This window comes from Sardina pilchardus, chromosome 23, assembly GCF_963854185.1.
Source record: "Sardina pilchardus chromosome 23, fSarPil1.1, whole genome shotgun sequence".
In the NCBI taxonomy this organism is placed as follows: domain Eukaryota; kingdom Metazoa; phylum Chordata; class Actinopteri; order Clupeiformes; family Clupeidae; genus Sardina; species Sardina pilchardus.
Window position 1 is genome coordinate 20,943,564 of NC_085016.1, and position 25,706 is coordinate 20,969,269.

Genomic DNA, 25,706 nt, shown 5'->3' on the forward strand with positions numbered 1-25,706 from the left:
GCCTGAGGTATTTTTAGGGGGGGTGGGTAGAGATGGGGGATGGGGTGGGATAGTGGGGCAGGAAGGCAGCAGCTGCAAATGCATTTATGGGCCACTCCAGTGACAATGACACTAAGGGCGACTTAGCCAGCGCACGGTGACGCAGCCATCGCTGGCAACGCACACACGCGCGCAGTCCAGTCCAGCCCCCCCCAGGACGGCGTGGACACACAGGGCAGCGGAACAGGGCTGTGCGGCAACAGAGGCAGGGGGGGGGACTTCACACAAACACACACCGCACCAAGAGGTGACTGGGCCATAAGAGAAGGGGAACACGGGACAAGGTGAACAGCTGGTGGAGCTACACAAGGACTAGGAGAGAGTGAAAGAGGGAGACTGTGTAAGGGTCCAGAGAGGAGACAAAAAGCTTCGGCGACCAAACCACACAACTGCATTTTTCAGTCCGCAATTTTATTCTTTTCCTGAAGAGTCACCATTTGAGGGCCACCAAGTTCCAGTGACTGATACTAAGGTCGGAGGTCAACTTTCTTGAAAGAGAGCCACATACACAAGGGTCAATCTCCTCTTAAACCTCTGGAGGGAACTGTGAAGAGCAGCTTTTGGCAAGTCCTCCATGCACCCGAGAGAGAGAGAACGAGAGGACGAGAGAGAGAGTATACAGTAACATAAGAGCCTGCTGGGTAAGTTTAGTCCCCTGGTTTTTCCCCTTGGACAAGCTTTGTTCAAACTGGACCTCCCCATGACATTCCAACTCTAGCTAAATTTGACTTTGATTACTTCTTGTTAAAGTTACTACATGTATTTGGCAAGAGTGTGGGTGGGCTCTGCTACTTTACTGTGCTATCATATTATTTTAATGTTGTATTTCAGTGCATACATCTGTAAAGCTGGGCATTCAAAATATGCGTTAGTGTATTTGATGTGTATATTGAGTGTTTGATCAAGGTTCACTTAAGAAATGTCTGATGTGGAGTTCAATTAGTTTAGTCAAGAAAGTGCGCACATCCAAATAAAAGTACCGGAGCCAAAAAGTTAAGATCCAAAATGAAGTAAAAGGTCTGCACACTTGCTCTTGATTAGTTTAATTTATTAGAATTCAAGTTGCATTTTGAGCCGTATGGCTCTTCCTCAGACTTGATGTGGAGTTCAAAACACTTTTTATTGTTGTTGATGGTGTAGAGTATGTAAATAGATTAGAAAAAAAGCACAGCAGAGCATTCACTGAGAGAGGATTTCATTAGATCTTTTTCTAGAAACATCTACAAGGCCAGTCTAGCAGCTGGTAGGCATCATCCAGACCGGTTGGTCAACAGAAGGACACATTTGAGATAACCACAGCGGTACATCCAAACACCACACAGTCTTAGTCACAAACAATGTTAAACCTCATAGTCTCTCTGGATCATGTTGGAATCTAAAAACTTCAAAAGGCATTGACATCCAGTGCCATGACATTTAAGAATGATGGCACATTCACGTACACGTACATTTAAGTGATGATGAAACAGATTGCGATTTGGGGAGGGTGTGTGTGTGCGTGTGTCTGTGTGTCTGGGAGTGTATATGTGTGTAGTTACCAACCGCCAATTGCCAGGCATACGTGAGAAAAGATTCGGACAGTTGGTAACATCTTGCTCCATCTCAGTTGTCCTAGGTAGCCTTGCTATATGGTGTAGGTGATACTCTCTGTGCCCTTAAGTGTTGGTGGGCATATTGAAATTGAATTGGCATTGAATTTTTGAATCTCATATGTTAGATTGGCGGATTCACATAAAGAATTTGTTTGTGTGTGTGTGTGTGTGTGTGTGTGTGAATGTGTGTGTGTGTGTGTGTGTGTGTGTGTGTGTGTGTGTGTGTGTGTGTGTGTGTGTGTGTGTGTTGAATGCATGTGTGTACTTGTGTCTGTGTATTCGTGAGCCTCTGTATCTGTAATGTCTGGTTGTTTGTCTGTGTATTTGCACAGGTGTGCGGGCCGGGCCTAATGGTTAGATATTTCTCTTCTTCTGCTCTTTGGCTAGTGGGCCGTCTTTATTTGGGCAGACTATTTTGAATGCCTCCCTGGTGAGCTACAGCACCAGCTGTGGAGGCTAGTTTCTGCCGGCACTGATTTGATTTCTAGGCTACTTCTCAAGACTTCCGTTCAGAATCGATGAACTGTCCCAGGACATCTGTTACGTAGAGAAGTAACAGTGTTCGCAATCAATTACGAGAATTTAATTCCTCTTTAACTGCTGTTCCCATCATAAAAATATGTTTGATTTGTAAAGGTATTTATGTCATTTTTTGGTAAATAGTTGAAACTCACTATACTTTGTTTTGTCAGCTGTGACCTACAGTGTCTCCCTGAACAGTTTGTGTGAAACAGCTGAGATTTCAGTTCCTCGAAAGTTCTGTTTTTTTAAATCTACGATAATTTCACATGGAGTATGCATTAAATATATATATATGTTGTTGCCACATTGATCTTAAATGTTGGCTCCACCTGTGACAAAAGATCTAGTGATGTGCCATGTAAGGTGCTGAATTTTAAGAATACCTGTCTTAATCTGACCTTCATTCATCCATGCCAGACATACCTGGGTGTGGTCCATCCCACCTTCAGTTGCTACATGGACTTGATCTGCCCTGAAACAATGATGCGAAAATATATTTATGACAATGACTCGATGAATTTCCCGTAGGATGAGTAGAGTATCTAATGATGATACACAGAGCGATGATACACTAATGATGTTGTAACCAATTCCTTCCAGAACCTGTTGCAGCGATGATTAGACAGTATATTTAGATATTATGATGATGGTGATGGTGATGGTGATGGTGATGCTCTGGTCGCACACTGAATGCATGTGAGGTCACATTGACATGAGACATGTCCCCTGTTGATTGCAACCCCCCCCCCCCCCCCCCCAAGCTGTTGATGTTGTCGTTTCCATTTCCTCAGAGTGGTATGCCGCAGAGGACGAGCTGAAGGTGCTTGAGTTTGACTGATAACAGACTGCATTCCAACGGCCTGAGACACAGGCAGACAGAAAAGGGCGCGAGAGAGAGAGAGAGAGAGCTAGAGCGAGAGAGAGAGAGAGAGAGAGAGAGAGAGGAAGTGTCCCCGGCACAAACACCGATATGGATGCGTTTGGCGGAGCCCCCCGCGTGCTGGGCTACTCGCGGCCCGTGGTGGTCCGCAGCGGAGCCGACGCCCTGCTCAAGTGCCAGATCGGCGGAGACCCCCAGCCCGACGTGGTGTGGGAGCGCAAGACCGTGCCGCTCCTCTGCGAGGGCCGCTACAGCATCTCGCAGGAGGGCAAGGCCTACTTCCTGCGCATCTCCTGCGTGACCCCCGACGACGCCGGCCAGTACATATGCAAGGCCAAGAACAGCGTCGGAGAGACGTACGCGGCGGCGACTCTGAAGGTGGAGCACGACTCGCAGGAGGTGCTCGTCGTGCCCCCACCACCACCACCACCACCCGCCCAGAACCCACAACCGCACATCCCACAGCCTCTACAGAACGGGAGCATAGAGCCGGAGAAGCCTCCGCGACAGGAGGTGAAGATGGAGGAGCAGCAGCAGCAGAAGGAGGAGCTGGACGCCGAGAACCGCGACCGGCCGCGCTTCCTCATCAAGCCGCTGTCGCTGCGCGTGGACCGGGGCGAGGACGCCGCCTTCTCCTGCAAGCTGACCGGCGAGCCGCTGCCCGAGGTGGTGTGGGAGAAGGACGGCAAGCGGCTCAAGGAGATCTTCGAGAGCTCGCACTTCCGCGTGTGCCAGCAGGATGGCGGCTGGTACCAGCTGAAGGTGTTCCGCACGCGGGCGCCCGACGGCGGCGTCTACACGTGCCGCGCCGCCAACGAGCACGGCGAGACGGTGGCGGGCGCCGTCCTCCTGGTGCAGCCCGTGCCCGAGACGCACGAGGAGCGCATGCAGAACGGCTACGCCAACGGCCACGCCAACGGCCACGCCAACGGCCACTGCACGCCCGCTCCCGGGTCCTCATCGTCGTCGTCATCGCCCCACGGCAAAGACCGCCACCACCACATGTCCAAGCACAGCAAGGAGCCACCACCCCTGAACGTGGCCAAGGCCAAGAAGTTCGCCGTGTCGGAGGGTAAGCACGCCAAGTTCCGTTGCTATGTGACGGGGAAGCCCAAGCCGGAGATCATATGGAAGAAAGACGGCATACCCCTTGAGCCCGGCCGACGTCACATGATGTTTGAGGACCGAGAGGGCTACTACACTCTGAAGGTGCTGTACTGCAAACAGCAGGATACTGGCCTCTACATATGTGCCGCCTCCAATGCTCTTGGAAACACCCTAAGTGCTGTACTCCTGTCCGTGAAAGGTATGTTCAGCTTACTTATTTATCCATTAGTCCATTCATTCAAAGATATCACTTCACCCATGGGGCCCTGATTTAAATGTCTGCCAAGGAGCAAAGTCTGAAGTCTAACTAAGGTTATACTCACACTGTGTCATCCTTACTGTATGTTTGACCCTCAAAGTCCGGTTCCTTCCTCATCTGTGCCCTGGTCCACTTGAGGAAGTGGACGATTAGGCTCATGATTGCACCTATGTAAAGATTCTAGACCACAGTACCTCATCCATGCCTGGGTACAATTTGATAGTATACAATAGTATGAGTGCAGACCAAGATATAACCGCACATACTGTAGGCATGGTACTGGTGAACTGTGCCCAGTGTGAGTACGCCCTAAAGCTATTTTAATAATGAGGTGAAATCTATTTGCTAATTTAATACCATGAACACAATCCTAAGCACAAACATTGGAGGATCCACTCAGTGCTCACACACGCCACATGATAGCTTTTATTCAGGCAGGAGACACTTTCAATCATCATTTCAATTAGGGCCTCATCACGCATAACAAGTTAACATTGATATTATCAGTCCATAAGCATAACACTAACGTTATCAGTCAAGATAACATGCAATACTTTTACATTTTAATTGTGTGAGTTTTTTTTGTAAATTATGTAAATGATTAGCATTATTACAGTTTAATAATGTATTGTTACATTGTAATACTCAGTAGGGTAGGGCTGTTCATGTAGTCTAAAAGCAGCCAAATACTTTATTATTGCATTGATCACTTTTGTCGCTGATCCTGGCGCTGGATCTCCACTCTACTCATTTGTTAGCGCACACACATGGATTACATGAGTTGACTCTTATAATTGGTAATGGTTTTGATTTAATCCTCTCGGAGACTCAGCTGCCATTGCCTGGCTCAGAGGTATCTATTGCATGCATGCCATATCCCCCTTTAATTCGTAATCTGGTGGGGTCTCTCAGAGACTTTCTGATTAACTGAGGAGAACCCATGGGAAGCCCTAGGGGTGTTAAATGCGCTCTATAGGCCGGCTTGTGTAGGCACAGAGTGGATTCCAGGAAGTCATGCACTTGTCATGTCTAATTCACGTCAACGTATACATTAGCGGTCCTTTCATTTATGCTCAGAGAGGATCTCATCCCTTCAGACTAAGTGTGTAAGGCAGGTGTTCCAGATTATTTATTTGAATTTAGACTCTGTGAGAAGGTGCTCCAATGCAACATGTCGGTTACTTCCAAAGGAAGTAAACAGGGGTATCAAAACAGCTGTTGGAGCTCTGGAGTTGCAATCCTATCTTGACTAACAGTCAACTTAAGTGTCCTCATGTGTTGGCATGTCTGAGCAAGGTTACATTAGAGCATGCGGACTTGCCAGACCTATCACTGCCCACTCTGAGAAGAACTAACAGAGAGCAGACAGCAAAACACGTACAGCACAAACTCTCGATTCTGTGCTATATAACTTCTTTGAGAGAAGGGGATGGTCTGCACACTGTATAACGGCTCCAAAAATCCTTTTATTTATTTACTAAAGAGGCAACGTTTCGATCAACAGATCTTCATCAGGCCTATAACTTCTTTAAAATCTTTTTTGTTCAGTCGTGTAATGGCACATCCTTTCCAAGAGACCCCTCTCAACAGTCTGGCTGGCCACTAGCATACGTGGCTAAATTTAGTGTCTCTACCTCATGCCCTGGCTATGTGGCTAATGAATGCCTAAACACCTCAGGCTGAGTGACGAGGACCCGGACAAGCCGCAGAAACCTGCGTGTCAGAGTGAATTCTTATCTACAGTCACTCTGACCTGAAACAAGTCTGAAACGGCCTTAAATACACATGGTTTTATGAGTAGGCCGATAGTAATCACCCAGTGCAAAATGCATTTCCTTTATTCAAAGTACTCACCCAGTTTCATTATCAGGAAAATTACTTCATTATTTATTTGGGAGTGAGAGAGACACTTTTTGTTATTTCAGGTATTCGACAGCTCCTTTGCCAACATGTTTTCTTTTAATCCATATAAGGCTATAACTAAACGTTTGCATTTCCTGTATGGCCACATTGTGCTTCTTGCACAAATTTAAGTGTTTTGGTTAAACACTAAGATTGCTTTTAAGACTGGATTCAGTTTATTTTTAAACAAATATTGTGCTTAACTCATGACTTTTGTGAGAAAGTAATTTTGGGGCAACCTCACCTACTCATAAAGTGCTTAAATGAGGCAGACATCGTAAAAGTGTCTGGCTGTGACATGCTGAATTTACACCTACAGACATGCTTAATTTAAACCAGAGTGACCTATTGCTTGCTCTAGGGGGACCAAGAATCATGTTTACCCTGAGCTCTGTAAAGTGGTTTGAGATGTAGGCTATAAGTACATTCAGAGGTGGACATCCCGGGTTCAGAAAGTAAAAGTCCTGCCAAGTATTGGATCCGACATTTAGTAAACCAGCTCATCCTAAGCAGGTCAGATAATTAGTGATATCACCTGTGTAAAGTGCACAGGTAAAACGAATATACAGTATGACAGGACTTTTACTTTCTGGAGCCGGAATGTCCACCTCTGCGTACATTGTGATTAAGTGCAAATTGAATTGAATTGAGCTGAGCTGAGCTGAGCTGAGCTGAGCTGAGCTGAATGGAATTGAATTTAATTGAATTGTCTTTTCCTCACCTCACCTCACCTCACCTCACCTCACCTTCACTGGTGTCAGCGCCGGCGGTCCGGTTCAAGCGGAGCCTGAAGGACGTGGAGGTGCGGGAGCGGGACGTGGCCGTGCTGGAGTGCGAGGTTCCGGAGGAGTCCATCCCCACCGCCTGGTACCTGGAGGACCAGCGGCTCCAGCCCGGCAAAAAGTACGACATCGAGCAGAGGGGCACCAGGAGGACACTGACCATCCAGAACGTCGGGGCGGACGATGACGGAGTCTACCTCTGCGAGATGGCGGACGGGGGGAAGAGCATCGCTGAACTCTCGGTTAAAGGTAAGCATAGATAGTGAGATCTGGGTCTCCACTCACTATATAGAGGCGTTACATTCAGCAAAACAAACAGTGATTCAGTGATCCATTGCTGTGTGTGATGGTAGATGGTGTGATCTTATAACCCTGTCAAAAAACGGATTCCTGAGGGACTTTTTTCAAAACCTGCACTATCCTTTTGCTTGTGTCTAGGCACCATTGTACGCAAGCTGCCCAGGAAGCTGGAGGTTCTGGAGGGGGAGAACGCTGCCTTCTGTGTGGAGGTGGAGGAGGAGGACATGGAGGTCTGCTGGTACAAAGATGGCTGCCAGTTACGAGAGACTCACCAGACAATCCTCAAGTCTTTTGGCAAGACGCACATCCTGGTGTTCGTGAACTGCTCGTACCATGATTCAGGAACAATCACATTTGTTGCAGGGAGGTCCAGGAATAGTTCACGGCTAAAGGTCAAAAGTGAGAGCAATTCAGTATTTTCAGTATTATTCATGATTTGTAACCAATAACCATCACTTGGCAGTTAAAATGCAATGACATTGAGGCCCATGTGAATAGGATACAAGGATGTCAACTCAATTCACCCTCTACAGAACATCAGAATTTTGGATTTAGACTCATGCCATCATCTTTTTTTACTCATGTCATCACAAGATTTTCATTAGTTTCATGCATCAAGTTTATTGTCATATACTCAATATTCAATACATTCAAACAATGACAGATTGTGTGCATTATTCAAATGAAATGAGATTCTCTCAACACCCTTCTACTGTATTTATCCCGATCAGCTGCGCGCCACTCTGCCCCGCCGTGCCCGGTTGGGGTCAGTATGGACACGCACACAGCCAACGGCGCCATGCTCTCCTGGGAGCCCGCGCCCAACCTGCAGACGGGCACCAAGACCGTGTACGTGCTGGAGCGTCAGGAGGTGGGCTCGCAGGAGTGGCGCAAGTGCCTGAGCACGGAGACGGCCACGGCCGTGGAAGTGCTGGGCGACAGCGTGCCCTGCGAGGGCGACTACCGCTTCCGAGTCTGCTGCGTCAACAAGTACGGCCGCAGCGGCCACGTGGAGTTCCCCAAGGTCATCCGGCTAGGTGAGCACCACGATCATACGGAGAAAGACACATCAGCCTTCATGGATGCTATTGCTATCCATAATCAAGTTGTCCCCAGCCTGAGTATAGCGCTGTAGGGGTCATTGGAACATACTGCAGAACAGCAGTAGGTCTACATGTTAAATGTCTCTCACTGTAAATTTAATGATGATGGACTGTTCTGGAACATATGGCAGTACATTTGGAACTCATCATGTGTACATGAATGCTCACACTCTGCTCAAACAGATATTCATTATGCCTGTCATAAATATTCAGAGGATTTTTGGGGTGAATGAACTACCTCTGGGTTTAACTACATCTTTGATGTGCACACACAATTGTGCCACACAATTAGTACTGTGTTTTTTTATATTGATATTCATATTTCCCTACCAAATGAAAGTTCCATACCAATGACATCTTTCTCTGTCTGGTTCTCCAGTGCCTGGACCAAAGATTAAGACACCCCTGAAAAATGTGGTGATCACTGACGGTGACGATGCCGTGTTCTTCATCGAGCTGTCCGCCACCATGATCGGCACCTGGTTCCTGAACAGCACCCAGCTGGCAGACAGCGAGAGCATCACGCTTCGCCAGACCCAGCACCAGCACTCCCTGCAGATCCGCTGCGTCCGCGAAATGTACAACGGGGCCGAGATCACCTTCATCGCCAGCGGCGTCCGAGATTCCGCTCTTCTGCAAGTTGAACGTATGTGCAGCACCCTAGCCTGACCACAGAGACAGACACAGGGAATTGTCCACAGGAAAAATGTCATTTAGAAACACATACAGTAGATTTTCATTTATACTACAGCAGTTGAATGTTTCTTTCGATCTATCAAATTAGGTATCTAGTCGTATGGTCTTTGGGGATGAATTCAGGCTAACTTAAAAGCACAGTCTACAGTTATTGCAAAAGGTTGTTGATGTCACAACGTTTGAGCCTGCCTTTCATGCTTTGCATTAGTTTCATGCAACGCTTTGAGTGGAATAGTGTATAGCTTTTGAGAACACATATAAAACAGTCAGCTACAGCAAGAAACAATTAGTTGAATTTGACAGAAAGTAAATTGAAATAAACTTGCGGACTTCACATTTATACTGAACGAAAGCCCTGTTTGGACTGTTCTTGTATCTCTTCAGCACGTGAGGTCAAGTTCGCCCCTCTCACTGAGCAGGACGCCGCCAAGAAGGTCGAGATTGGAGATCCCATCGTCCTCTACTGCGAGGTGTCACACCCGTCAGCGAAGGTCAGGTGGTTCAAGAATGGGGTGGAGCTCGAGATGGCGGATGGGCTGAACATCCAATCAGAGGGCAATATGAGGAGAATTGTCATCCAGTCTTCCGAATACTCCGACTCGGGAACCTACACCTGCAAGGCACTGAGCGACACCATCATGTTTAACGTGGAGGTCGACGGTGAGATGCTACACACAGAGGATCCACCTCTCACATCCTTAAAGGGACACTTCACCGATTAGCATTAAGCTTTGTATCTTTAGAAAACCAGTCATGTTTTTGAATGGTCGTGCATCATTCCCTCAGTTTGCCTTGAGACGGGAGAAATACGGATTTCAATGTTGGACTTCCTGCTTTCAATGATGTAAAAAATTATCATTTTACATCATTGAAAGCAGGAAGTCCTATTCATGGGTTTCATTGAAATCCGTATTTCTCCCATCTCAAGGCAAACTGAGGGAATGATGCACGACCATTCAAAAACATGACTGGTTTTCTAAAGATACAAAGCTTAATGCTAATCGGTGAAGTGTCCCTTTAACTAGACATGCGGTAGAGCCACTAAACGGGTTTAATTCACTTAACTGCCATACTGTTTCAGAATATGTTTTTATGAGAAAATAAGATATGGGGAAATGCCTTAGCTAGTTCTACTAACCGTACTCAACCGTAGAGAAATAGAGATGCTGTGCACATTTGCTGCACTTGTGTCTAGTGCAGAACACAAAACAAAGAAGACCATGTCCACATTTCTAACCATATAAGGTGTGGACATTCTCTTCTTTTCCTTTTACGCTTCGTAGTTGTCACATCTCTCTCCTTTCGTACACCATCAGATTGAAGTTTCTCTCAGAGGTGTAAAAGTCCAGCTTCAGAAAGTAAAAGTCCTACAACATACAGTATCTGTGCTAACCATTCAGTTGAACCATCTGATCATAATTAGCACAACTGCTCAGTCAGGTAGAACAGCTAATGAGTGAGATCACCTACTGTATGTTAAGTGCACAGGTAGAACCAATACATGGTTGGATTTTGACTTTCTGAAGCTGGACTTTTCCACCTCTGGTTTCTCTATTATGAATATGATACTTGAATATGACACTCCTTGATCACCATAGCTCACAGACTGTCCTCTGCACAAACTAACTGATCCTCCATATAGCCGGCCGACCGATGTTTGCGCCCGTGCCAGAGGAGGAGAAGAACAAGTCCGTCGACGATGGCGACTCCATCGTCCTCCAGTGTGACATCTCAGACCCCGATGCTGAGGTCAGCTGGTTTAAAGATGGACAACCAATCGTCCTGCGGGACGGTGTGGAGATCCAGACGCATGGCAAACGGAGGATGCTGGTCATTCCGTCGGCCAGTTACCAGCACGCTGGGATGTACACGTGTCAAACAAGTGACGATGTCAGTGTTTTTCAGGTCGACGTTACAGGTGACCCGAAAGGACAAGTTCATGCTGATGTTTTTTCGCTGCATTTTTTAAACAGCTGAATGCATTGATGGAAGTTGGAACCGTATGGGGCTTGGAATGATGTCAGTTGTGAATGGATGTGGGTGGATGATAAAGTTGTGCCTCTTCTCCCTTCAGACTTAACTTCTTCTTCTCCCTAAAATATCTAATTTACTTCAACAGCACATCTTGATCATTCATTTGTGACATGAAGCTATTGAAATTAGCATGCTTTGAAAATGTGAAATACTGTGGTTGGCCAGCTGCATGTGTTTATTGGGAGGCACATAGAATCTCCTCTAATTCTATCTATTCGAATTTGCCCCCCCAAAAAGTTTGAAAACAGAATCTGATGTCTACAGTAAGGTCTTTCCCAACTCTGCAGCTGGTTTCCACTGTGATTTGTTGATGTTATGTGAACTGCGGGGTAAAGTCACTACACACGCAAACATTTCTTAATCATTTTAAATAATTTTCAAATAAACTATACTATACAATTTCAATAATTGGAATTCAAATTAAATTTTCTCAAGGCGCTGTAGTACAGAGTCAAGAGCCTGAACCCTGAACCATTTGGCTAATTTCTCTTAAGACATTGAAGTGTTGCGTGTTTAGTGTTAAATCATTTGCTAAATCACGTGTGTGATGCGTGTGGATGCTCCACCACTCTAATGTCCTCGGCTCTATTTCTTTCCCTAGTAACCCACTGCCTGACATAAACGCCGCCATGGGAAATAAAACACTCTCCTCTCTCAAGTGCATGTCCAGCATGTCCAGTACATGACAACTGACACAAAAGGCACCAAGATGGACCAAACTTTTCAATAACCCCCATCCTCCAAAAATGTGTTCACCCGCCCCACACCCCCTCCTCCCCCAAATATGTGTACACCCGCCCCATGCCCCACCTCTCCCAAAAATGTGTACACCCCCCTCCCCCTCCAACTCTCTTGTGCTCTACGTTTGTGCTGCTTCTTGACTGTGCTCCATACGCGATGTCCCTGCAGGGCCGCCGGTCACCTTTAAAGAGGTCCCAGAGGAGGACTGCGTGAAGTCCGCCATGGAGCTGGACCCTGTGGTCCTGTACTGCGAGGTGTCCCGTCCCGACGCCGTGGCTCGCTGGACGAAGGACGGCGTGGAGGTGCAGGCGAGCGATAACGTCACGGTCCAGACCGAGGGCATCATGAGGAGGCTGATCATCAGGTCAGCTGACCTGATGGATGCTGGGACATACACCTGCCACGCGGGAGACAGCAGCATGTCATTCACTGTCAACATTAAAGGTATCTAGACATATCTTGAAGTTGAATTAAACCAAAACAAAACTTAAGTAAACTAAGCTAAATGGATTAAATTAGATGAAACTAAATACAGATTTAAAGGTAAACTAGATGTACCGCAAAGCGATACACAATATGACCGCCGCTCAGTCCAGCACATTCTCTCCGCAAATATCAATCACGCTTGTGTTTCCATCGCCTACTCCATCCCTACTGCAACTTTTATGAATGTAAATGAGTGTGTGCATGTGTGCGCTTGCTTTTGTGTATGAGTGCTTCTCTGTCTAGTGTGAGTGTGTGTCTGCTTGTGTGTGTGTTTTATGTGTCTCTCAGTATATGTGCACTGTGTTCTCTGCCGTCACTGTCCCTCCAATATCAGATAACACACACACACACACACGCACACACATACACAGGCACACACTCACACACACCCACACGCACACAAACACACACTCGCGCACACACACACACACACACACACACACACACACACACAGGCACACCCAGAGAGAGAGAAAGAGAGAACACACACAGAATACACACAGATAACACAGACACAGAGAGAGAGAAAGAGAGAAAGAAAGAGAGCACACACAGAACATGCACATACACACATATACACATATGCAAACACACAGATGGGCACACAGAAACGCACCCACATATGTCTGTGTGTGTGTTCCTGCATGTTTGTTGCACCCAGAGCAACCATTCTCTTTTAAAACATATTTGGAAACTAGTTGATTAAAGGTTTCTAATGGTGTCACTTATATGTTTCTAGGACAAAAACTAACAGAGATTGAGATGTTTGGAACAGTTTTTGAAATCCCCAGGGGGGGATTTAGACTCCAGAGTTAATACCACCATCTACTGGCCGATGGGTATACAGTCCTGAATGTACACATAAATCCATTTCTTTTATAGCCCCCCATGGATGAAATTCCACAAAACTTGGCATACTCCCAGAGGGTGTCAGGCTAATCATACACATGAAATTTGGTGCAGTTCATAACATCTCATCTGAAGATAGGGGCAATTAAAGCAATATTACATTGCATTTTCAATTTTTACCATGGGGGTGCAAATCACAAATGACTGGTTATAAGCTAAGTTGATGCAAGCTCTAGAGAACAACATACCATAAACATTTTGTCATCCTCGGTGCCACGGTTCAGGTAGTTATGTAGGAAAAACTGTCATTTTTGGGCTTCGGGCGGGGGCAGCGCGGGGGTGGAGTGACCCCCGGGGACGAAACGAAAATTTTCCATAGAAGTCTACTGGGGCTACATGTCCACCAAGTTTCATACGCTCCGGTGTTACGGTGTCCCGGGAATCGTTGACGAAAAATTACGGGAAAAAAGAATAAAAAAAAGAAAAAAAAAAAAAAAAAAAAAAAAACTTTGACAACAACTATATGACCGCTTCGCTAGCTACGCTAGCGGCGGTCATAATAATATATGTGTAATTACATGTATTGCAAAATGTCCTATGGCCTGTTCCATAAACCATTGGCACATGTTCTTGTTTACGTACTGTACTCTTGCCAGACTCTTACAGTACCTTGCCTATTTTACACAGAACCCCCTGTGATGATTGTGGACCCTAAGGATGACATCACCCTTGACCGGTACATCTCGGACGAGATCGTGCTGAACTGCGAGCTGTCTCGCTCTAGCGGGGCTGCCCGGTGGTTCAAGGACGGCCTTGAGGTCCTGGAGACGGAGAACGTGCGGGTCAGCTCTGAGGGGCCCTACAGGAGGCTGACCATCCTCTGCGGCGCCAGGGAGGACTCTGGGGAGTATGTGTGCGACACTGGCGGAGACTCGGTGTTCTTCCAGCTCAGTGTCAAAGGTAAGGGACAGCAGTGGCATTGCATATGAGGAGTGGCTATTAAATAGCAACACTTTTATTATCAGAATATACTGTATAAGTTGTAGGAATTTTCAGTTGATAGTTGATAGTTGATAGATTGATTGATTTAATGAATGAATGAATGTATGAATGAATGAATGAATGAATTTATCTATCTATCTATCTATCTATCTATCTACTGTATCTATCTATCTATCAGGCAATTCATCTGTCAATCATTCAATCAGTCAATCAATCTGTCAATCATTCAACCAGTCAGCCAATCAATCAATCAATCTGGTTGACTATTTAACTTCTTTATTAATTCACATATATTGTACCAGTATATTACTGTATGTCAGATGTACAGCCCTTGTGTCCATTGTACTGCTCACACAGTATGTGATGAGAAGTTTGCATACTGATCTCCCATGGCTCACTGTACCGTTGTCCCTGTCATGGTGCAGAGGCTCCTGTGCGCTTCCTCTCTCCTTGCGAGTCCGAGGTGGAGATGGTGCGGCAGGCGGGCGAGCCGGTGGAGCTGTGCTGCGAGCTGACCCGTGCCGACGCCGACGTCTTATGGTTCCGTGACGGCCTGGAGGTGGACGAGGCGGACGGCCTGATCCGGGTAGTGGACGGGCCCCACAGGAAGCTGGTCATACCCGTTGCCTTGGCAGAGGACACGGGCGAGTACATCTGCGAGTCGGCTGATGACTCCGTGACCTTCCTGCTGACCATTGAAGGTACATTTGCGGTCACTGGATACCTATGGATTTGTTTAGCTACATGGTTTTATGAGGGGGAAACTTAAAAGATGCATAGTTTTGATTAACATTATGAATGGAATTCAGTCTCATTCAAACATAACATCTTGCTTCTGTGAAATTCCACAGTTCCACAGTAAGATTAACCAGAGTCAAATTCCTTGCTTGTTTACGCACACCTGGCCAATATAGCTGATTCTGATTCTGATTCTCATAGAACCTCATGTTTAGTGACATCCCACATGGAATATTTATTTGTATTTTTAATATTAAGGCCCTTCTCCCTCAGAGCTCCTCGTTATATTATTCCTCACATTTATTCCTTTATTCTTAAATGTAACTTACTGCCTTTATTCTTTTTTTTTTACTGTTTTTTTATGTTATTGTTGAGTGTTGTACTTGAGTGCAAAGATTAACCGGAGTCAAATTCTTTGTTTGTCACCCAAACCTGGCCAATACAGCTGATTCTGATTCTGATTGTGATTCTGATGACTTTGCTGCATTCCCACTCACACGTCCTCAGAGCCTCCAGTGCAGTTGGCGAGGCCTGCCCAGATGGACAGTGTTGTGGAGCCGGTGTCTGGGGAGCCTCTGGTGCTGCAGTGTGAGGTATCCCGTGACAACGCTGGGGTGCGCTGGCTAAAGGACGGGGTGGAACTGGAGCTGGACAACGACAACATCACCATGACGACCGACGGCCTCATCCGCCGACTGACCATCCACTCGCCCTCGAAAGAAGACTCGGGGAAGTACACCTGTGATGCCAAGGATGATGCTATTGACTTCAGCGTCAACGTCAAAGGTGAGATCTTCAGTACCGGTATTTTCAACCTGACATTTTCAATGATGTTACACTTATGAGCATTTGTAGCAGTTCAATTAGTTCCCAATCAGTGTCAGTGCTCACTGTTTATCAACCTTGTAACATGTTTATTATTTGAACACCAGTCTACCATTTTAGGTTATGATTATGGGAATCCATTTCAAGTTGGACTTTGTGGAGCATCACATGTGTTGCGCTAATGAAATTGAATACAACAAAAATGAATGATCTGGTTTCTTATCAGTGATCAGTCATAGTTGCATGTGCATGTCAATGCATGTGTCTCTATATCTGACTATGACAATAAAAAAGACTATCTAGAGTCCGAGTGCCCACGGGGACCCAGGTTTGAATCCGACATGCAGTCATGTCCCGATCCCACCCCATCTCTCTCCCACTTGTTTCTTGTCTACCTCTTCACTGTCCTGTAATAACAAAGGCAAAAAAGGCCAAAAAATAAACTTTAAAAAAGAGACTATCTAAATGAGAGATGTGTAACTGTGTCCAGAGGCCCCAGTGCTGATCCTGCGGAAATCAGAGATTGAGACGGAGTACAACTGTGCAGTGTCCGCTGACATTGAGCTGGAGTGCGAGCTGTCCAGGGCCTGTGGGAAGGCCTGCTGGTACAAAGATGGACAGAGGCTAAAGGAGAATGAGAGGTTCTGTGTGGAGAATGAGGGGGCCTTCCGCTCGCTCATCATCCTCAATGCAGATCTGGAAGATTCCGGAGAGTATTTCCTTGATGTCCTGGACGACAGCATTACATTCAAAGTGAATGTGCAAGGTACAGGCTAACAATTATTAACAACAACAAGTATTTTGGATTACACAAAAGTGTTTCATTGTACTTGAAAAATAAAGATATATACTGTAGCAGTCTTACGGAAATGTGAGTTGGAGTTTGTGAAACTCACTCTTTTTCCAGAAAACCATTACACATCTTTATTCTGTTGAATTTGAAGTCCTATTGAAGAATAGATCAAACTTTGCTGAATATTAAGGAGATTCAGAGACTATTTTAAAGAATAAATTCTCCTGTGGCCTACAAGAGTCGTAAAGTCCATTTTTCCATACTCAGAGCCCCCGGTGACCATCGTGGGAAACTCGGACGACCCGGAGTATCAGGAAATGGTGTCAGGAGATGACCTCATCCTTGCCATTGAGGTCTCCCGAGCTAACGCCCCCGTAGAGTGGTACTGCAACGAGAAGCTTCTGGTCGAGGACTCGCGGACCCACATCGAGACATACGGCACGCTGAGGAAGCTCATCATTAGCGACATCAGGCCCTCAGACTCGGGGAAATACACGTGTGACGCGGTCACTGATAAGATGATGACTGTTGTCAAAGTGCAAGGTGAATAGATAGGAACATCTGTTAAAGCAGTCAACATGAGAGTGGTGTCTTTTTTGTGACCACATACTGTACAGTATAAACCAAATAAAACAAGATAATGTTCAAGATTAGGTGCTTCTGACCTTGAGATTAGGTGCTTTTGACCTTGATTAAAAATTCTGCAATTCTGTAGTTTATAATTTATATAACCCTTTAGAATACTTTTGGGTTTACTACACTTACCTTACTTCTTATTATGATATATCAGAATGGCGTCTAATGAAGAGCAGTGGGGCGGAAATGAAATGAAAAACTGAAATGGGAGCTTGAGTGGGAGGATGAGATGCTTTAGATGCTGCACCCATCTGAATGGCAATGGAGATGTGCATGGCCTCTCACTCTGTCTCATATCAGAAGCATGTGTCATGCCTCATGTACAGTAGTTATGTACTCAATGTGTGCTTGTCTCCCTCAGAGCCTCCCGTCTCCATCGTGAACAAGCAGGAGGTGAACAAAGTGACCGGCTACGAGAGCGAGAGCATCACTCTGGAGGTGGAGCTCTCGCGAGAGAAGCCCGTCGTGCGCTGGATGAAGGACTGGACGCCGGTCAACAACGAGCGCTTCGCTGTCGGCTACAAGGGCACGACGCACTATCTGACCATAGACCCGCTGCGGAGGTCCGACAGCGGGGAGTACACGTGTGACGTTGGGGACGATGAGATGCAGTTTAGCCTGCTGGTGAAAGGTGGGAGAACTGGACTGGACTGGTCAATTCTAGAACAATAATCTATCTATCTATCTATCTATCTCTATCTATCTACAGTATCTATCTATCTATCTATCTACTGTATCTACTGTATCTATCTATCTATCTATCTATCTATCTATCAATCATCCATCCCTTGTATTGTGTACATACTGAAGAAGCACATACACTATTAGAGCCACACACTTTATTCAATATAACATTATAGATTACAGGTATACATTATTAAATATCACGTTGACAGGCAAGCATTTATACATTTATGTAGAATAGACACCAGACTTTCACTATTGTTCACTAATGCCACCACAAAGCAGAGGACTCTGAGGTACTGTAGATCATTCAACAACTTTTGACCCTTTGCAAGTTTGTGTTACAGGATCATTATTACCATCGTTATACAGTACAGTATGAGTTGATGGTGTTGATCAATACGCTAAAGTGTGCCAGTCACATCACAACCCTCCTTCTCTCCGTGTGGCGTCTAGAGATGCGCGTGAAGTTCGTGCGGAACCTGCACGACACCGTGGCCTACAAGGACGGCATGGTGACGCTGCGCTGCGTGGTGTGCAAGCCCAAGGCCGACGTCCTGTGGCTCAAGGACTGCGTGGAGATCCTGCCCAGCCGCCGCTTCACCATCCGGGCCGACGAGCAGGAGCGCAGCCTCACCATCCACCGGCTCACCAAGGAGGACGCCGGCGAGTACAGCTGCGAGTCCCGCGATGACTGCACCACCGCCCACCTCAGGGTCGAGCGTGAGTGTGTGCTTTGTGTGTGCACACACACACACATGCATATCCACACACACGCACACACATGCACAAACACACACATATACATACACACACACACACACATACACACACACACACACACACACACACACAAGTACATACACACACACACACACACACACACACACACGCCCACAGTCTGGAGACATCACCAGTGCCTACATCAGGTCTTATTTGAAGCATACACGCATACACACTCACTCTCTATCTCTCACGTACACATACACACACACACACACACACACACACACACACACACACACACACACACACACACACACACACACACACACACACAAACTTAATGCGTACTCTCATATAAACCATAGATGTCTGTGTCCTGTGTTCCCCCTGGCAGTGCCCCGTGTGGTGGAGTTTCTGACTGAGCTCCACAACACCACGGTTCTGGAGGGCGACGACGCCACCTTCAAGTGCGTGGTGTCACCCGAGGACGCCCAGGTGATGTGGCTGATGGACAACGAGCCCATCCAATTGGGCGATCGCTTCGAGGCCCTGCAGAACGGCCTGTGCCGCACACTGGTCATCCACCGCTGCCAGATGCTGGACATGTCCAGGATAACGGCAGAGTGTGAGGGGGTCACCTCTAAAGCCACCCTCAAAATACAAGGTTGGAGGACAGCACCACAGTAGTTTAACTAACTAATGCTCATTGAGCTCAATGCAAATCAAACAGGCTAATAGGGTAACTGGAAAAAACACCATGCCAATCTCTAGCTATGGTGAAGGGTATGTGATGATGAGGGGCTATTTTAATTCCAAAGGCCAAGGGAACTTTATCAGGATGCATAATATCCTGGATCCATGAAATAGCAGGCCTTTAAAAATAAAAACATATAAAAACTCCTCCTGCTCCTATGGGAATTTAACATAGGGATCAATACTTATGCCGCCTATTATTTAAGGAAGAACAGTTATTTATTTACGATACATTCTTCAATCACAAGGCATTACGATCAATTGTCAAATGAGGATTTTATATTCCTGTTTTTAGGCACCTTTAGCATTATATCAAATGCTCCCCAGTGTATATGTGGAAAGACTTAAGGAAACAGAAATAACTGTTCTTTCTTAAATTCTAATGCACTTATCGAAGTGTAAAGTCCCCTCCGCCTGCGGCGTCGGGTCCTTATTACCACTTCGAACGTGTATTATTTTCCTAGAAAGCACGGCGCGTCGTTGATTATCCCTTACATAACTTACATGTTACAGCACATAGAACAATATTTCAAAGGATCGTGTGTAATGATATTACTTGAGTACAAAGCTTTTGGATTGTCTTTTGCATTTTTGTTGAAAAAATATTGACAGTAAATTGGTGTACTGTGTGTAGTTAGTGTATAGTTTATATACAGCAGAAATACCACAAAGAAATACCCATACAGTTTATAATGTGATAAACATTGTACATTCTATATATGTGTATTTGGATGTGGTACAGTATATGTACAGTATATTTGTATGTGATATATGTGCATATGTATTGTCACTGTGCAGAGGCACAGATCATGTTCACTAAGCGCATGGAGCCGGTGGATGGCGAGGAGTTCCAGGATGCCACGCTGGAGACGGAGATCAGCCTGGAGACCGGGGAGGTGCAGTGGATGCGCCAGGGAGTGGTCATCCAGTCGGGGCCCCACTACACGCTGACCCAGACCGGACGCAAGCGCGGCCTCACCATCCACAACCTGGGCCTGTCAGACCGCGGCACGTACCGGTGCGAGACCCTGCACGACCGCACGCAGGTCAAACTCAACGTGGAGCGTGAGTGTCCACATCCAGGACCTGGTTCTTCTCTGGAGAGTTTGGAAAGTGGTTCATATAAATGTCTTCATGTAGATACAGTTACCGGCTGAGATAGGGTTGGGAATTTAATCACAGCAGGGGATTGTAACAGGAATTGTAATGGAGATCGAGATATTCCTGGGACGCACATTTACAGACAAATGGATATGTCTGTCTTTGAATTGGACTCTACAACCTTATCACCACCTGTTGGATGGTGACTGGTACTGGGAACTGGCTGGAACAGCATCACACTAATGAGAAATGAGATGACGGCATGGCTGTGTCCAGAGCTGGGAGTGTCAGATGTCATTGCCTGCTTTGTGTCTCTGCCATCCCCAGCATCCCTGTAGGATTATGGTCTGTCAGGTTAAGGTTAAAGAGACATCCCCTAAAACAGCAACATGATTAATTTCAAGTTCAAACAGAGTTGATTGTTCAAGGAGAACATGCTGTTTTTGAACTTTCTTTGACACTTGAAGAATGTATTTTTATTATTTAAATGCTAATCCTAAATCCAGCATCCATGTTTTTTTAGATCTAATTCTTCAAGGCTCTGAACATGGTTCCCAAACATTAGCCTCTCTTTGCTATTTTGACCTCACCTCAGCTTACTCTGACCTCGGTGTGGCCCTGTCCTGGTCCACTTCTGGCACTGACCCCCTCCGGCTTTCAGCTCCTGTCCTGTTTGTGATCATAGTCCAGCTCTCTCTATTGCCTCTGCCCAGGAATTTAGACAGCTTTTGCTTGACGTCAGCTAAAGCATATGCTGCTGTCCTCCTCTCCTCACCTTGGCAGCGGTGAACATACAGTATAGGCCGCTGCTACTGCTGCCACTGCTGCCACTGGTGCTGTTATCATCTATAAAAATAAACCTGGCCTGCATGGACAGATGGATAAAGCCCTGTGAGAGTGCAGCCAGACTGATGAAAAGCTGGTATGCTCCTGTCAGAGAGAGGGAGAGGGAGAGGGAGAGAGAGAGAGAGAGAGAGGGAGAGAGAGAGGAGAGGAGAGGAGAGGAGGGGAAGGCAGGGGTGGAGAGGAGAGGAGAGGAGAGGAGAGGTTAGGAGAGGAGAGGAGAGGAGGGGGGACAGACCAGCAGACAGAACCAATAGAACACATTTGGGGGCACACATCCCTAATCTGTTTAGAAAGTGATAGATTACAGGTGTTTCAAGTACAAAGAGAGATCTCACTAGGACAGCCAGCCAGAAATGACAGCAGAAGCACTGCATTATCCAAGGCACTAGGATAGATCTTGTGTTAAAAACATGGCATTTTTATGTACACATTGTACACGTTTACATGGACTAAGTTATCCTGGACAAAATGAGAACTTTTAAGATTTTTCATTTGTTTTGTGACATTTTGAACAATACCAGTAAAGTTTCGTTATTGGTATTGGTTAAGTAATGTTTTCATAAAATGTATTGGGAAACGTACTGCACACTCAGGAAGGAACTTGCTTGACTTATCATCTACGACTTTCTGCCTTAAAAGTGCTATCCAGTGAACCAGTACAAGGGGATGGGTTTGCCCTCTGCTCATAGAGTCAACAGTTAATTTTTCTTGTTTATTTTCCTCTCCTCTCCATAGCGAGGAAGGTCTTTGTCCGCAAGAGTCTGATGGACATCGAGACGTTTGAGCGGGAGACGGCGTCCTTCGAGGTGGAGCTGTCCCACGCGGACGTGGAGGGGGTGTGGCAGAAGGACGGCCTTCGCATCAAGCCCAACAACAACTGGATGGTCAGCGCCAACGGGCGCGTCCACGGACTGACCATGTCCAACCTCTCTCTGGAGGACACCGGAACCATCGTCTTCTCATCGGACGGCCTGAGGACCTCGGCCCACCTGCAGGTGAAAGGTACGGGGGAGAGAATGATCCAGAAATGTATACCTAAAGATTATTTTTGGGGCTTTTTATGCCTTTAATTGGACAGGACAGTGGAGAGAATGACAGGAAGTGAGTGGGAGAGAGAGTAGGGGTGGGATCTGGAAAGGACCACGGGGCGGGAATCGAACCCGGGTCGCCGGCGTGCGGTGCAGGTGCCCCAGCCAGTTGCACCACGGCTGGGGCCACCTATTGCCCCTCTTTGACAATGTCACACAAATGTGTCAACTCGGGATCAAGAGATTCTAGAAATATGTTCCATTCCATCTAATGCCATTCGGAGATCTAAGAAAGAACTCAAATTAGATTGTAAAATGTGGCTGTGTCGCTTGCATCAACTGATGTGAGTTGCCATGATGTCATCAAAATAATAACTGTTTGTAATCAGACTCAAGAATGATGAAGGACTAAATGTCAACTCAGTATCCAGTGTTCAGTTATGACTTCTGTAGCCAGTGAGGATTAACATGGCTCCCTGTTTTGGACCATGAATCACGATGAGAAGAGACAACATCATCATGGCACTGCCCAAATACCCAGCACCACTGTCAGCACGTCCAAACCCTGAACATGATTTAACCTCAGGAGTGACTGTCAGCCGTGGGCAAAGATTAGGTTACCAGCTGAGGCCTTCCACAAATCCTCCAGAGACACACATATCCAGGTGACGGATGAGAGCCAGCGCTGGGCCAGATTTACAGGAGCGGCAGCTGCGATCGAGGCTGTCGTGATCATGCTTATAAGCCACGGAGCTCATCGCGGAGCTGCAGTCTCCCAGTGCATCCCATACCACTGTTGCTCATCATAGGGCACAACAATAGCATGACATCAGCCAGAGTAACATAAGATCTCATCCCCTAAACATGCATGACCCCCTCCAGATCTGCTGCTGAGCTATTTAAGACCACTGGATTCAGATGCATGTGGTTGGCACAGGTTTTTGACTGAGAAATGGCGGAACAAATGGAAATGATCTGGGATATCAAATGGATGAGCTACTGCACATACTAAAGCATATTAAGTCAGTATAGTGGTAGGGTATACTTAATGCCTTATTGTCCGTATAGTGGTAGGGTCCTATATTATAACCTCTGATACATTCTCTCTGTTCATATATTTTAAAAATCAAGCAAAGCACGCGCATCCAATCTCTAAACACTGGGTGCTGGACAAACTGGATATCAAATTAAACGAAGAAAAAAGTCTGCTACACCATGAGCTCTAAATACTTTTATATTGTGACGTTTCGGGCGTTAGCCCTTCCTCAGACAATGTTTGTTAAGATTGATATTCAATACAATTAATTATATTCAATTGTTTTTTAAGTATTTGTATTTACTGTGGTAAAAAATGCTGACATGTACTGTAGGATAACACATGTGCGTTGGATAAAGTGTTCTCTCCTCCTTATGATTAAGAAACCCCAGTGACTATCCTGAGGAAACTCACTGATCTCAGCTTTGAAGAGGGCTCGCTTGTGACTCTGGAGTGTGAGCTGTCCAGACCAAATGTTGAAGTGAAATGGTTCAAGGTAAGACTCAAATAAACTGTGTATTCCTTTCAATAAGATAAAGGACTCACTTTCTCAGTGAAAAGAAGAACCCTCTTCAGAGAGAACCTTCTGGATAAACCAAACGAAACAGCACACACTTGCTGCTATCTCACCATTCATTCAATAACCCCTAATCCCTGTAATCTCTTAACCTAATCTCTGTGTGAAATGATGGCCTCAGGACGATGCGGAGCTGAAGGCTGGTAAGAACCACAGAATCTACTCCATGGGGAGGAAGCGCTTCCTGCAGATCCTGGAGTCCAGCCCCAGCGACTCGGGCAGTTACTCGTGTGAAGTCGGAGATCTCAGCACCGCCTGTGACCTCAACATTTACGGTACAGAGTGACCTTCTCTACATTCAACCCTCCTACAGGGGAAGACAGTTGTTATTTACACAATTATAATTTAATAATAAATAAATTGATAAATGCCATCTGAAGGAGTCAGCCACCTAGTTTTTGAGAGTTTGATGTTTTTGTTAGCAGTTGCTCACAACATGTCTTTCAAGTTGCACTATTACTTGTATCCTGGTACAATACTAGATAATGTAACCTAAAGTGGAACAAATCACTATTCCGATCTATAAAACAAATCCTCTAATAAATCCCACCTTCTCTTCTTCAACTGGATAGGCTCCTCAGGTAGTTAAGAAAGGTGTGTGTGTGCCCCCTAGTGTTCTGAATAGGCTCTTGCAACTTCAAAGAAAAAGACATTTGTCTCTTCCTTTGACGTCAAATGTTGCATGATGTGTTTTATTTTCTAGTGTTACATTTCTTACTATTGATATAAATGATTGATTGATATAAATTAACAATTATTCCGGATGATTTAGCACTTGAAGTAGTAAGTTGCCAAAAGGCCATCTTACCAAGTGTGTGGTGGATTGGTCTCTTATGGCTGTATCTAAGGTACGTTTGTTTTTATTTGTGTTTTATTTTGCACTTGTTTACTTGTAGAGCATGCGTTGGAGATGGTGCAGCATCTGGAGGACCTGTGCATCCAGGAGGAGCAGAACGCCGTGTTCATGTGCGAGGTGTCCTTGGTGGACGTGCCTGGGGACTGGTACAAGGACGGACACAAGCTAAAGCCCACCAGCTCCATCAAAATCCGACGGGAAGGTTGGTGACACAGCGGAAATCACAGCTCATTTGAATATTCTGACAGCCGATTATAGACTCAGATCTTGTCTGATTCTAGTCTGTATGTCAGTGTTTTTGTATCTAACTCTGTCACCAGCTTGAGTAACAAGTATTTGGATGCACAATATAACTATTTCACATCAGTTCAAATGTACAGTACTTTGATCTCAGCTCTGTCAACACAAGAATTTGGTGCACTGCAACAATTACAGTGAGACATTCACATTGACAATTAATCTCTGAATGGAATCAGCCATCTTGTAGCTTCAAGCAGAAGCAGAAGCAGAAGCCACATCTTTCCATAGATGTATTTTGGTCCAACCTTAAACTGTACACATGTTTTGGCTTGGGTATCATATAAATGCAGGGTATCATCTTATGACAGTACAACTGATGCCATACCTGTCTGCTTATTTGTTTATTTGTTTACCTGTTTATTTGACCAATCCGTGTATTGCGGGTCATTTACAGGAACAAAGCACTTCCTCCTCATGTGCAGCGTGACAGCTGAGGACTCCGGGGAGATCAAATTTGTTGCAAAGGAGCTGGAATCCACCGGCTATCTGGAAGTGGAGGGTAAGCATTTTATT

The 25,706-nt window shown here is 45.8% G+C and overlaps 1 protein-coding gene across 2 annotated transcripts in view; it reads left to right on the forward strand.

The window, feature by feature from the left end:
* The first annotated feature begins 250 nt into the window (after positions 1-250).
* Positions 251-25,706, forward strand: part of obsl1a (obscurin like cytoskeletal adaptor 1a) — a 28,234-nt gene continuing 2,778 nt past the window's right edge. The window contains exons 1-23 of one of the 2 annotated variants that reach the window (XM_062527522.1): positions 251-680; positions 2,945-4,339; positions 7,063-7,332; positions 7,522-7,782; positions 8,115-8,420; positions 8,866-9,132; positions 9,567-9,842; positions 10,825-11,100; positions 12,126-12,401; positions 13,980-14,252; positions 14,720-14,995; positions 15,540-15,818; positions 16,348-16,623; positions 16,918-17,193; positions 17,648-17,917; positions 18,427-18,693; positions 19,091-19,360; positions 20,248-20,514; positions 22,132-22,398; positions 23,844-23,956; positions 24,159-24,312; positions 24,934-25,095; positions 25,588-25,692. In XM_062527522.1, the coding sequence (XP_062383506.1) occupies positions 3,124-4,339; positions 7,063-7,332; positions 7,522-7,782; positions 8,115-8,420; positions 8,866-9,132; positions 9,567-9,842; positions 10,825-11,100; positions 12,126-12,401; positions 13,980-14,252; positions 14,720-14,995; positions 15,540-15,818; positions 16,348-16,623; positions 16,918-17,193; positions 17,648-17,917; positions 18,427-18,693; positions 19,091-19,360; positions 20,248-20,514; positions 22,132-22,398; positions 23,844-23,956; positions 24,159-24,312; positions 24,934-25,095; positions 25,588-25,692 (6,403 nt within the window). In that variant the 5' untranslated portion in view covers positions 251-680; positions 2,945-3,123. The remainder of the gene's footprint in view (positions 681-2,944; positions 4,340-7,062; positions 7,333-7,521; positions 7,783-8,114; positions 8,421-8,865; positions 9,133-9,566; positions 9,843-10,824; positions 11,101-12,125; positions 12,402-13,979; positions 14,253-14,719; positions 14,996-15,539; positions 15,819-16,347; positions 16,624-16,917; positions 17,194-17,647; positions 17,918-18,426; positions 18,694-19,090; positions 19,361-20,247; positions 20,515-22,131; positions 22,399-23,843; positions 23,957-24,158; positions 24,313-24,933; positions 25,096-25,587; positions 25,693-25,706) is intronic. The other variant, XM_062527523.1, reaches the window with a different exon arrangement.